Here is a 12382-nt window from a genome sequence, read left to right on the forward strand (position 1 = left end):
GTGTGAGCGAGACTGTGTGAGTGTGTGTGTGTGTGCGTATAACTGTCTGTGTGTGTGTGACTGTCTGTGTGTGTGTGAGTGTGTGTGTGTGTGTGTGTGTGAGTGTGTGTGTGTGAGTGAGTCTGTGAGTGTTTGTGAGCAAGACTGTGTGAGAGTGAGTGTGTGTGTGAGTGTGAGAGTGCATGTGTGTTTGTGACCAAAAAACCTCTCTGATTTTGTGTGTGTTATTAGGAGCATATGTCAGGTGAGGTTCCCCAAAGTTGCTGATCCAGGTGAGACCTCTCAAATTGTCACCGTCCAGCTGGGATACACCCCCTAATTCGTAAAGACCCGGGTGAGACGGGATGAACTGTCTCCTTGTTCTTATTCAAACCCCTCTTCTGGTAGGAACAAGATTTAGTCCAAAATGATGCCTTTTGTGTTCGGAATCACCCGGCAGCAAGTCTTGCCAGTGGCTGTCTCAACATTGGCAGCCATCTTTAGGTTTGTGTCCATTCACAACAGATAAAACTCAGATCTTATTTAAACTTCAATATTTCTGTGCGTAATTTCCCATTGTTATTTCTCTCTCAAAAGTTGGCAAGTTATGCTACAGCTATATAAAACTTTAGTTAGGCCGCATTTGGAGTATTGCATGCATTTCTGGTCGCCACACTACCAGACGGAAGCTTTCGAGAGAGTGCAGAAACGTTTTGCCGGGATGTTTCCTGGTCTGGAGGGTATGAGGAAAGACGGAGGCTGAGGGGCGACCTGATGGAGGTCTACAAAATGATAAGAGCCATAGGTAGGGTGGATAGTCCGAGGCTTTTACCCAGGGTGAAAGCGTCATTTACAAGCACAGGTTCAGGATTTTTCCCAGGGTGGAAAGGTGGACTACAAGAGGGTGCAGGTTCAAAGTTAGAGGGGATAAGTTTAGGGGAGACGTGTGGGGGAGGTTTTTCACACTGAGGGTGGTGGGTGCCTGGAACTCACTGCAGTGGAGGTGGTGGAAACAGGCACATTAGCAACATTGAAGGCTTATTTTGGGGCAGCACAGTGGTTAGCACTGCTGCCTCACAGCACCTGGGACCCGGGTTCGACTCTGGCCTCGGTCACTGTCTGTGTGGAGTTTGCACATTCTCCCCGCATCTGCATGGGTTTCCTCCGGGTGCTCCAGTTTCCACCTACACTCCAAAGGTGTGCGGGTTAGGTGGATTGGCCACGGTAAATTGATCCAAGTGTCAGGGGGATTAGCAGGGTAAATATGTGGGGTAAAGGGATAGGGCCTGGGTGGGATTGTGATCGGGGCAGACACGATGGGCTGAATGGCCACCTTGTGCACTGTAGGGATTCTATGATTCTATGATCTTGATGAACAGGAAGTGGACAGAGGGAGAGAAACCGTGTATCGGCAATAAGTAGTGGGTCTAAATAAGGATGAGAAATCGGCGCAGGCTTGGTGGGCCTGTTCGGTGCAGGCTTGGTGGGCCTGTTCGGTGCAGGCTTGGTGGGCCTGTTCGGTGCAGGCTTGGTGGGCCTGTTCGGTGCAGGCTTGGTGGGCCTGTTCGGTGCAGGCTTGGTGGGCCTGTTCCTGTGCGGTATTGCTCTTTGTTCTATCATGGTGAGAGAAAGGGTGGCTCTTGGGGGGAGGGAGGGGGTGGGGAGTGTGGGGGGAAGCGGGGGGGGGGTGAGGGGCGGGTGGGGAGTGTGGGGGGAAGCGGGGAGGGTGAGGGGGGGTGGGGAGTGTGGGGGGAAGCGGGGGGGGGTGGGGGGTGGGGTGGGAACCACTCTGGCTGCGGTCTGCTTCATCTCTGAACCTGTCCCTCTCTTTTGCCAGAATCAAGGCGATAAGGTGCGGGACAAGATCGAGAAAGCTTTCAATGCTTTGAAGAAATATCTGGAGCAGGAGGAAAGTGCAATCCTACAACAGGTCGAAATGCAGGAAGAGGGCTTCCTGCAGCAGCTGGAGGAGAGCAGTACCGGGACAGGAGGAAACCCTGTCACCATCGACCACTTAATATCAGATATCAAAAAGACTTTACCAAAGGAAGACATCCCCTTACTGAAGGTAGGGACATCAGCTGCATTCTTTCAAATAATAACACATTTCGAAATAAAGAATATGTGATTTTCAAGAAGCAAGCGAGGCTTCTTCGTATTTATTCTTGGGCTGTGGGTGTCGCTGGCTGGGCCAGCATTTATTGCCCATTCCTAATTGCCCCCTGAACTGAGTGCCTCGCTCAGCCGTTTCAGAGGGGCAGTTAGGAGTCACCCACATCGCTGTGGGTCTGGAGTCACATGTAAACCAGTCCGGGTAAGGATGGCAGATTTCCTTCCCTGAAAGGACATAGAGTCATGGAGGTTTGCGGCATGGAAACAGGCCCTTCGGCCCAACTTGTCCATGTCACCCAGTTTTTAACCATTAAACTCGTTCCAATGGCTCACGTTTGGACCATATCCCTCTATACCAATCTTACCCATCATTAAAGTTTATTTATTAGTTACAAGTAGGCTTACATTAACACCGCAATGAAGTTACTGTGAAAATCCCCTAGTCGCCACACTCCGGCATCTTTCGGGTTCACTGAGGGAAAATTTAGCACGGCCAATGCACCTAACCAACACGCCTTTCAGACTGTGGGAGGAAATCGGAGCATCCGGAGGAAACCCACGCAGACACGGGGAGAACGTGCAGACTCCACATAGACAGTGATCCAAGCCAGGAATCGAACCCGGGTCCCCGGTGCTGTGAGGCAGCGATGCTAACCACCGTGTCGCCAGATGGGGTTTCATGGTGGTTTCATGGTCACCTTTCGACTTTTAATTCCAGATTTTTATTGAGTTCAAATTTGTCCATCTGCGGTGGCGTGATTCGAACCCAGGTCCCCAATACACTGCCACCTCTCTATTTCTAAAGCGATAGAACTGAAAAGTAGGGAGGTAATGCAAATCCTCGATTAGACCAAGAGTGAAGTGATCCTGAACGGTTTGACAAGGTGGACGTGGAAAGGATGTTTTCCCTTGTGGGTGAATCCAGAACGAGTGGGGTCCTGTTTTAAAATGAGGGGCACCCTTTTAGGACAGAGATGAGGAGTACGTTTTACTCTCTGAGGGTTGTGGGACTCTGGAACTCTCTGCCACAGAAGGCGGTGGGGACGGGGGTCACTGAATATTTTTAAGGTGGAGGTAGAGGGATTCTTGTTCGACAAGGGGGTCAAAGGTTATCGGGGCTGGCTGGGGAAAGTGGAATTTGGAGTACCAAAAGATCAGTCGTGGTCTTATCAAATGGCAGAGCAGGCTCGAGGGGTCGAATGGCCTACTCCTGTTCCGATTCCATGTGCCCGTCTGTTAGGGCCACACTTTAGACTGTGTGCCATTCTGGTCAACATTTTTTTTTAATGATGTCGAGGCACTGGATAAGGAGCAGAGAAGATCTACAACACTGACACCAGAAATGTGTGAGGACATGTCTGTCAGAAAATGATCACCAGGCTGAGGCTCTCATCTCTTTAACCAAAGAAGGCTGAGGGGTGGGGGGAGAGGAGGGGGAGTCGGTCTTTGAATTTTCAAAGGGTTTTGAGAGAGCGGATACAGAGAGAATGTTTCCTCTTGTGTGTGGGGGGAAAGAATCCATAGGATCCCTACAGTGCAGAGGGAGGCCATTCGGTCTATCGAGTCTGCACCAACCACAATCCTACCCAAGCCCTGCCCCACTAACCTGATGTATTTACCCCACCGGTCCCCTTGACATCATGGGGCAATTTAGCATGGCCAATCAACCTAACCCGCGCATCTTTGGACTGTGGGAGGAAACCGGAGCAACCGGAGGAAATCCATGGGGAAAACGTGCAAACCACACAGGCAGTGACCCGAGGCCGGAATTGAACCCAGGTCCCTGGTGCTGTGAGGCAGCAGTGCTAACCACTGTGCCACCCCAAATCTAAAGGCCCAGCAATATAAGATAGTCACCGACAAATCCAATGGGGAATTCAGACAGGAGGAACATTTTTACCTGGAGAGTGGTGCGAATGCGGGACTCGGGGAGTGGTTGACGTAATTTTCTTTTCCCCTTTATTCTGGCCGGGGTGGGCCAGTATTTGTTGCCCCCATCTCCCTCACTCTTCATTGCCCTTGAACTGAGTGACCCATTAAACATAGAAACATAGAAAATAGAAGCAGGAGGAGGCCATTCGGCCCTTCAAGCCTGCTCCACCTTTCATTATAATCATGGCTGATCATCGAATTCAATATCCTGATCCCCCCTTTCCCCCATATCCCTTAATCCCTTAAGCCACAAGAGCTATATCTAATTTGTTCTGTGTGATTTGACGGCCTGGCTTGCCCAGGCACCATAAAATCCAGCCCGAGGTCAACGGACCTCCCCATGCTCCGTTCCTCGCCTGCTCTGGTCCCTTTGGCGGACAGGACGGTAAACTTCCGGCCAGAACATTTTGGCCTCAACTACTTTCTGTGGTAGTGACTTCCACATATTCACCACCCTCTGGGTGAAGAAATTTGTCCTCACCTCAGTTCTAAAAGGTTGACCCCTTATCCTCAAACTATGACCCCTAGTTCTGGACTCCACACCATCAGTAACATTGTTTCTGAATCCACCCTGTCTAATCCTCTTAAAATTTTATGAGCATCTACGAAATTCCCTCTCACTCTTCTAAACTCCAATGGATACAATCCTAACTGACTTGGTCTCTCCTCATATGACAGACTCGCCATCCCAGGGATCAGCCTGGTAAACCTTCACTGTGCTCCCTCTATAGAGTCAAGCACATGGCCAGGGCTCCCTCTATAGAGTCAAGCACATGGCCAGGCTGGGTAAGGATGGCTGAAGGAACTACCGGTTGAATTCCAATTCCTACTTGTGGTAATGTCACGAGTCTAGTAATCCTGGAACCCAGGTTAATGAACTGGGTGGGGGCGGGGGGGATTTGAACCCATGTCCCTGGAGAAACAACCTGGGTCCCTGGATTACTAGACTTGTGACACTACCACTGTGCCACTGTCTTTCCCATGTCAGAGAAAGCCAGACAAGTATATAAGGGAGAAAGGAACAGAGGGTTACGATGATAGATTTAAATGAGGGAAAATGGGAGGAGGCGCGGGTGGAACATAAGCACCAGCATGGGCTGATTGTCAAATAGCCTCATTTCTGTGCCATTTATCCTACACAGCATGATAGAGCACAGGAGAAGGCCATTCACCCCATCGGATCTGTGCCGAATCTTTGAAGGAATAATCCATTTGTCCAACCCATTATTGCCCTGCAGATCCTGGCGTTTTATATGGGTGGGATTTTTCTTTCCCCCGTGATGTGTTTGGCGGGGCAGGTGGCACATTACCCGCTGTCAGCGGTATTTATGGTCAGACTGTTGTCAACAGGGTTTTCCGTTGATTCATCCCTCACGGCCTTGAGCTTCCCGGTGGTAAACGTAAAATCCCGCCGGCTTGAATAGCAGCAAGGTTTCAGCGAACAATTCACTTTGTGAATCAGCAATTATCGAATGCAGATCCTTTCATGAAAAGAGAAAATGGATGGGATTGGAGAGGCTTTGCCAGTGTAGACACTGTGAGGGAAGAGGCTGGCACAGTGGTTAGCACCGCTACCTCACAGCGCCATGGACCTGGGTTCGATTCTGGCCTCGGGTGATTGGCTGTGTGGGCTTCCTCCGGGTGCTCCAGTTTCCTCCCACACTCCAAAGATGTGAGGTCAGGTGGACTGGCCATGGGAAATGTGTGAGGTTAAGGGGTAGGGAAGGAGAGAAGGCCTGGGTATGATACTTTGTCAGAGAGTGCAGACCCAATGGGCCGAATGGCCTCTTCTGTAGGGATTCTATGATTCTATGTGGAGGCCTTTTGGAAGGTTACTAATGTGGGCTGGAGTTCATGGAACGGAACAAAAGCTTGGGCATGTGTGATGGCCGCATTACTGGGCCAGAGGCCTGAGTCAACGGAAAATGGATTCAAATCCCACTTTAGCAGTTTGGCAATCTGAAATTATTTTTAAAACGCTCCTCCAGGAATTGCTGTCTAAGGCCCGTCAGTTCGCTAAAGCCCTTTAGGAAAGGAAACCGGCCCAGCCGATCCAAGCTGGTCTCCAAGTGAGTCAGCCCTCCCCTGCCACATTGAATCTTGCCCTCTGACCCGACCTGGCCGTGCGCTCGACCTCCGGGTAAGTGGCCGATGAGCGCAGGTTGAGAACGGATGGCAACTTAACTGAGTCGCCAATGGTGTAAGTGAAGCGTTAGGAAGTGGCCTTGAGGGTGGAGTGGCACTGAGAAGACTCAGACATGATACCGTACCTCCGTGAGGGAGAGGAGCAGCGGGGGCGGAAGGACAAGCAGGAAAGAGATGACAGAAAGCCGGAAAGAGGGATGGAATGACTCTAACGGACGGCTGGGAGTGGGGGAATGTCAGGGTGAGTGGGGGTAAATTTAAGCAGAAGTAAAGTCTCCTCTCACCACTCACCCATAAACAGAGAGGTGTTTTTGACTTACTCCCCCTTCTACAAGTGGCGGTGTATTTCCCACAGCATACAAAGCTAAGTACCAAGTGCTGAAAATTGGGATTACAGTAGATGTTGCTTGATGGCCAGCATGGACAAGGTGGGCTGAAAGGCCTCTCCCTATGCTGTGAAAATCTATGGCTCTAACCCCTCAGTTTGTGTGGGATCCAATTGTCTATTACTAACCCCACAGCAATCTCGAGGTCGGATGAACTCAGAGGGTTAGTTTATTTCCGCACACACTCAAAGCCAGGGAGGAGGGTTGCAATGTTGCCTCATTTGCATTCTTACAATTTGTTTATTGAATTCAAATTTCACCATCTGCTATGATGGAATTCGAACCTGGATTATCCTGGGTCTCTGGATTACCAGTCCAGTGAAAATACCACTGTGCCACCATTTTCTCCATAAAGATGGGCTTAAGGGGAAGCAGACAAAAGTACTGTGTCAGGCGGCGCGGTGGTACTATGCCTCACAGCTCCAGAGATCTGGGTTTGATTCCAGCCCCGGGTCACTGTCTGTGTGGAGTTTGCATGTCCTGCCCACTGTCTGCCTGGGTTTCCTCCACGTGCTCCGGTTTCCTCCCACACTCCAAAGATGTGCAGGATAGGTGGATTGGCCATGCTAAATTGACCCTTATTGTCCTAAGATATGTAGGCTAGATGGATTAACCATGAGTAACATATGGGGTTATGGGGATAGGCTGGGGGAGAGGGCCTGGGTAAGGACTCAGTTAGAGAATGGTGCAGACCCGATGGGCCAAATGGCCTCCTTCTGCTCTGTAGAGATTCTATGAAAGGGGAGAAGAGGGTTGCGGTAATAGATTTAAATGAAGGGAAGATGGGAGGAACATAAACACCAGCATGGGCAGATCGGGCCGAATGGCCTTGTTTCTCTGCCATTTATCCTCTACAGCAAGATACAGCACCTAATTAATTCCAGACTTTTTTTAAAAATTGAAGTCAAATTTCCCCATCTGTTTTTCGTGGGATTCGAACCCATGTCCCCCAGGCATCCCCGGGACAACTGGCTTGTTAGTCCATTGAGCAGACCACTGTGCCACCACTTCCTCTGGTTCCCCAACTAGATGGTAAAAGCTTCCCTCATATCAACCCGTGACCCATTCAATTCCTGAGAAATCAGCCCTCACTGGTGTCATGTCCCCTAGCGAATGGGATTCTGGGATCGTTCTGGTGCAGGATGAAGATACGGACTGCCTCAGGAACCCCCCACTTCCCCACCCCTCAGATAAGTGTCGACCGCTGAATGCTTTGCTGCTTTGAGCTTGTTGCCCCTCGCTAACGCTCCTCCTCTCTCTGTGTTGCAGAACATCGGCTCGATATTTGACAGGTAGGTGATGTTCCCTTCCAGGTTGCCAGTTAAGGTTTGACAGTGTTCTGTCCCAAGCAGTGGTCACCTTCAGCCTTGGTTTAAAAGCCAAAAACTGAACGGGTTCCGGTTACACACCCTGGTAATCTATTAACAGGCTCCCCAAAACAAATTCCTCCGCGGAACACTTAGTCTGAGCAAGAAAGACCCTCTAACCCCCACTCTCCTTCACTTGCGAACATTTGAAAAGCTAATCAGAATGAAAGGCAAGCAGAATTAAAAGCGTTGCTTTATCGTTATTTAAATAGAATATGTTTATTTGTCTTTTTTTTTCAAGTTAAATGGAAACATAGAAAATAGAAACAGGAGTAGGCCATTCGACCCTTCTAGTCTGCTCCGCCATTCATTTTAAGAACATAAGAACTAGGAGCAGGAGTCGGCCATCTGGCCCCTCGAGCCTGCTCCGCCATTCAATAAGATCATGGCTGATCTTTTTGTGGACTCAGCTCCACTTACCCGCCCGCTCACCATAACCCTTAATTCCTTTACTGCTCAAAAATGTATCTATCCTTGCCTTAAAAACATTCAACGAGGTAGCCTCAACTAGGCAGGGAATTCCACAGATTCACAACCCTTTGTGTGAAGAGGTTCCTCCTCAACTCATTCCTAAATCTACTCCCCCTTATATTGAGGCCATTTCCCCTAGCTCTAGTTTCACCTGCCAATTCTGATCATGGCTGATCATCGAATTCAATATCCTGATTCCGCCTTCCTCCCATATCCCTTAATCCCTTTAGCCCCAGGAGCTATATCTAATTTCTTCTTGAAATCACACAATGTTTTGGCTGTAACTACATGCGGTGGTAGTGAATTCCACACATTCACTGGGTAAAGAAATTTCTCCTCACCTCAGTTCTAAACTATCCTCAAACTATGATCCCCAGTTCAGGACAGAAGCAAAATATTTGTTCGTACTGGAAACCAAATAATAGGCTGTTCATGTTGTAAATATTACTGCTCTAAGGCATCTGAAACACCCAGTAGGTTATAAAATGATTGGCGTTACCTTCATTTGAGATATTTATTGGACATCTGAATGAATCGAACTAAATCAAACGGAACTGAAAACTTGCTTGTGACACTACATTCCTGTTATGGGCACTAAAAGCGATTCATAGAACCGCATGGGCAGCACGGGGGCACAGTGGTTGGCACTGCTACCTCACAGCACCAGGGACCCAGGTTCAGTTCCGGCCTCGGGTCACTGTCTGTGTGGAGTTTGCATGTTCTCCCCATGTCTGCGTGGGTTTCCTCCCGGTGCTCCGGTTTCCTCCCACACTCCAAAGATGTGCAGGTCAGGTGGATTGGCCATGCTAGATTATCCCTTAGTGTAAGGGGGATTAGCTAGGGTAAGTATATGGGGTTACGGGGATGAGACCTGGGTGGGATTGTGGTTGGTGCAGACTCGATGGGCCGAATGGCCTCCTTCTGCACTGTAGGGATTCTATGGTTCTATGAAGAGACCAGTGACACAGCTCTCCTCAGTTCCATCACTACCCGTAGGGCAATGGACATTGACTGGCTCACACCATTAATGTGGAGATGCCGGCGTTGGACTGGGGTAAACACAGTAAGAAGTTTAACAACACCAGGTTAAAGTCCAACAGGTTTATTTGGTAGCAAAAGCCACACAAGCTTTCGAAAGCTTGTGTGGCTTTTGCTACCAAATAAACCTGTTGGACTTTAACCTGATGTTGTTAAACTTCTTACTGTGTTCACACCATTAACCCGGAGACCGTCCTGACACCTGACCCTCCTCCCAGGCCGCGACACATATCCAGTCCTATCGTGAAGGTGTCGTAGTATCCGACGCTGCGCAGTTCCGCACGGGAGCTCCAGCTGCACACGCACCGATATAGTCTGACACTCCTCTCCAATTGACGCAAATCTCACTGCTCCCTACAGGAATGGCGCCCTGGTGAGGAAACCCAAGGAATTGCCCATGGATCTGAGCCAGGGAGGATTCAATGTCCCTCTGCAGTACGCAGTGTGGAAGCGGATGTTGAAACATGTCGACACAGGTGAGACCAACCTCACTTTGGCTTTCCAGAGAATGCGCGGGGGGTTCAGGGCTGTGGAGAGGGAGGTGGCGGAGATGGAGAGGACAGAAGCCACGGGAAGAAGGGATATATATCCCGATAGTGACTTTTAGCACTTTTCTCTTATTTGTTCCTGGGCGTGACTGGGCTGGGTCCCTCCTCTGGCCGCCCATCCCTCATTGCCCTGTGAACCGGACGGCTCGCTCAGCCTTTTCAGAGGGACATTTAAGAGTCAACCACATCGTTGAGTGACACTGTGCGCCCCACCGTGCACTCGTTGAAAAGTGGATACTGTCGTAAGGTCAGGAAACGGGACAACCAATCTGTGCACAGCAAGCCCCCACACACAGTCACCGATACAACGTGGGGTGTTGTTTTAAAAAGCAAAGTGACTTTGGTGGAGGGATAAAAATTGGCCGGGACATCACAACCTCGCGAGGTGACTGTGCGATCCGTTCCCTCTGTCTGAGAGAGGCTGACAGGGGCTCATGTGGCGGGAGCGGGGGGGTGGGGGGTGCGTTGCTGGAAAGGGAGAGCAAGTGAATTTCTTTTTGAATATATAAATGCCCCTGTGATGCAGAATGCACTGCCTGAAAGGTTCACTTCAAACCTGACCGTAGCTTCCCAAAGGGAACAGGAAAAGTACTTTTTAAAAAGGAAAATAAAGATTTAATTTCTCTTTTAACAAAGTACTTTTCCAAAGATTTATTTTTCTTGAAAAGAGAGGGAGTGGGACTAATTGGATAGTTAATTCGGAGTCCACACAAAAACAATGGGCCAAATTCTCTCTTCTTTTAACCTATTGGGGGAGCCGTGAGTTTCTGGAAAATTATTGCTCCCTTGCTGTCTCCGCAGGGCCTGCCTGAGACGAGATGTGGTCACTCACAGCAGTTTAACATCCCTCTCCTGATCTCTCTCTCTCTCTCTGTGAATTTAGATGAGCATTTAAAACACCGTCGTATGCAACACTACGGTCCAAGTGTTTGAAAGTGGGATTAGAATAGACAGGTGCTTGGTGGCTGGAGCAGACGTGATGGACCGAAGGGCCTCTTTTCTGTGCTCCAAAACTCCATGGCAGGAGGCGGGGGCGTCCCGCAGGTCGATAGGCAGGGCGAGCCGGTAAGATCAACCGAGAGGCACAAAATCGGGTTCACGCCCAATTTCTCGCCTCTCGCAATCTTACCAGGCCCGGATATCTGGCCGGGTCGGGGGTGATGGGAGTTTCGGGCAGCGATCAGCTGGGCCAGGGGTGGGGAGTCCCAGCAGCAATCGGCTGTCTGGGAGGGGGCGAATGGCTGGGGAGGCCAGCAATCGTGGAGGGGCAAGGGAGAGGCGGGGGGGGGGGGAGCGGTGGTAGGGTGCCTGACAGATCTCCCTCTCTCTGTTCTGGGGTATGCGCATGTGCAATTGCACCCTCTGGTGTGAGCAGCTGGCTTTCCAGCGAGCTTAGACCCAGCACCCTCCCCCCTGCTGGCGGGAAACAGATTGTGCATCACTTTCTGCACAAAGTGGTGTCAGATTACATTTTCAAATGCACCAAAAAACGGATCAGAAGCTCTCCCGTGTTCACGCTCATTCAGCACTTTAATTTTTTTTGATAAGATCGCTCCCCATGACTCTCTTTCTCTTTCTCTCTCTCTGTGTTTCAGTTCCGACTCTTGTGACCCTCGACCCGCTGACGGCCAACGCCCACCTCATCCTGTCCCAGGACGGCACCGAGGTCCGGGTGGGAGAGAAGCAAGATGACATCCCCGACAATCCGGAGCGGTTCAGCCGTTGGCTCAGTGTGCTGGGCTCTGAGGGCTTCTCGAAGGGCAAGCACGCCTGGGAGGTGGAAGTGGGCGACAGCATCCTCTGGCAGGTAGGGGTGGCCAAGGGCTCGGTGCCCCGGAAGCGGGGCTTCGCCCCCTTCCACTGGCAGGAGAGCCGCAAGTTCTTCACGCCGGAGCCCCAGGCCGGGGTGTGGGCCATGGCTCTGCAGGACAGCGACTACACTGCCCTCACCTCGCCCCCCATTGAACTGCAGCTGAAGGGGAAGCTGAGGAAGATGGGGGTGTATTTGGACTATGAGGCCGGGCAGGTCTCCTTTTACAACGCCGAAGATGTGTCTCACCTCTATACCTTCAAGGACAAATTCTCCGAGGCCATCTTCCCCTATTTCTACATTGCCCACAAAGGGGACACGCTTAAACTCACCCCCCTGGGACTCTAAAGGAATTCCGCCACCCACGAGCCTCTTGCGCTATCGCTTCCCCGTCTCTTCATCCAGTATCATGTGTCTTTTTTATTAAATCCTTCCATAGACATCGTCCACTAGGCCAGAATTTGTTGTCCGTCCCTAAATTGGCCCCCAGAACTGAGTGGCTCGCTCGGTTACTGCCGGTTGCTAGGCTGCTGAAGCCTTCCTGTAGACCCCGCCTGGGTTAAGGGCAGATTTCCTTCCCTCAAGGGACACCGA

At 50.6% G+C, this 12382-nt stretch overlaps 1 protein-coding gene across 1 annotated transcript in view; it reads left to right on the top strand.

Moving 5' to 3' along the window:
* Positions 1-12136, top strand: part of LOC144497691 (E3 ubiquitin-protein ligase TRIM39-like) — a 29920-nt gene extending 17784 nt beyond the window's left edge. Inside the window, exons 3-6 of the mRNA XM_078219133.1 lie at positions 1817-2047; positions 7824-7846; positions 9791-9906; positions 11574-12136. Coding sequence (XP_078075259.1) covers positions 1817-2047; positions 7824-7846; positions 9791-9906; positions 11574-12136 — 933 coding nt within the window. The remainder of the gene's footprint in view (positions 1-1816; positions 2048-7823; positions 7847-9790; positions 9907-11573) is intronic.
* The last annotated feature ends 246 nt before the right edge of the window (positions 12137-12382 follow it).

Source organism: Mustelus asterias, chromosome 8, assembly GCF_964213995.1.
Source record: "Mustelus asterias chromosome 8, sMusAst1.hap1.1, whole genome shotgun sequence".
In the NCBI taxonomy this organism is placed as follows: domain Eukaryota; kingdom Metazoa; phylum Chordata; class Chondrichthyes; order Carcharhiniformes; family Triakidae; genus Mustelus; species Mustelus asterias.